Source organism: Trichinella spiralis, assembly GCF_000181795.1.
Source record: "Trichinella spiralis strain ISS 195 chromosome Unknown Scfld3681, whole genome shotgun sequence".
NCBI classification, from domain to species: Eukaryota; Metazoa; Nematoda; class Enoplea; order Trichinellida; family Trichinellidae; genus Trichinella; species Trichinella spiralis.
The window spans coordinates 1-523 of NW_003530620.1; the positions used below are offsets into that span (position 1 = coordinate 1).

At 47.2% G+C, this 523-nt stretch overlaps 1 protein-coding gene across 1 annotated transcript; it reads right to left on the reverse strand.

Moving 5' to 3' along the window:
• Positions 1-143: 143 nt before the first annotated feature.
• Tsp_14485 (conserved hypothetical protein) lies at positions 144-488 on the reverse strand. Its single transcript, XM_003367782.1, has one exon. The coding sequence runs from the start codon at positions 486-488 to the stop codon at positions 144-146; it is 345 nt and encodes a 114-aa protein (XP_003367830.1).
• Between the last annotated feature and the right edge of the window lie 35 nt (positions 489-523).

The following is a 523-nucleotide window of genomic DNA, read 5'->3' on the forward strand; positions in this document are numbered from 1 at the left end:
AAAAAATTGGGGCCAATTTGGCGGCGTTTTATGTCGCTGTTGGGTCATTGTTTTCATGTTGGATTGAAGCTTTGTTTACAGCCGTCGCTTTGTGTCTTCATTTGGCGCATTGTTGTACTGGGTTATCCCAGTGTGTGATGTGGTCACAATGGATGATCGGCGATAGGCTTGAAGTGATTCGCTCCGGAAACAGTGTCAGACGGGGAGTTTGACTGGGGCGGTACATCTGTTAAACGATAACGCAGGTGTCCTAAGGTAAGCTCAGCGAGGACAGAAACCTCGCCTAGAGTAAACGGGCACAAGCTTACTTGATTTTGATTTCCAGTACGAATAGAAACCGCGAAAGCGTGGCCTATCGATCCTTTTGATTGTGTAGATTTCATGCAAGAGGTGTCAGAAAAGTTACCACAGGGATAACTGGCTTGTGGCAGCCAAGCGTCCATAGCGACGTTGCTTTTTGATCCTTCGATGTCGGCTCTTCCTATCATTGCGAAGCAGAATTCGCCAAGCGTTGGATTGTTCA

Excerpts from the sequence above, each read along its gene's own strand:
- Tsp_14485 (XM_003367782.1), bottom strand. The coding sequence starts at position 488 with ATGATAGGAAGAGCCGACATCGAAGGATCAAAAAGCAACGTCGCTATG.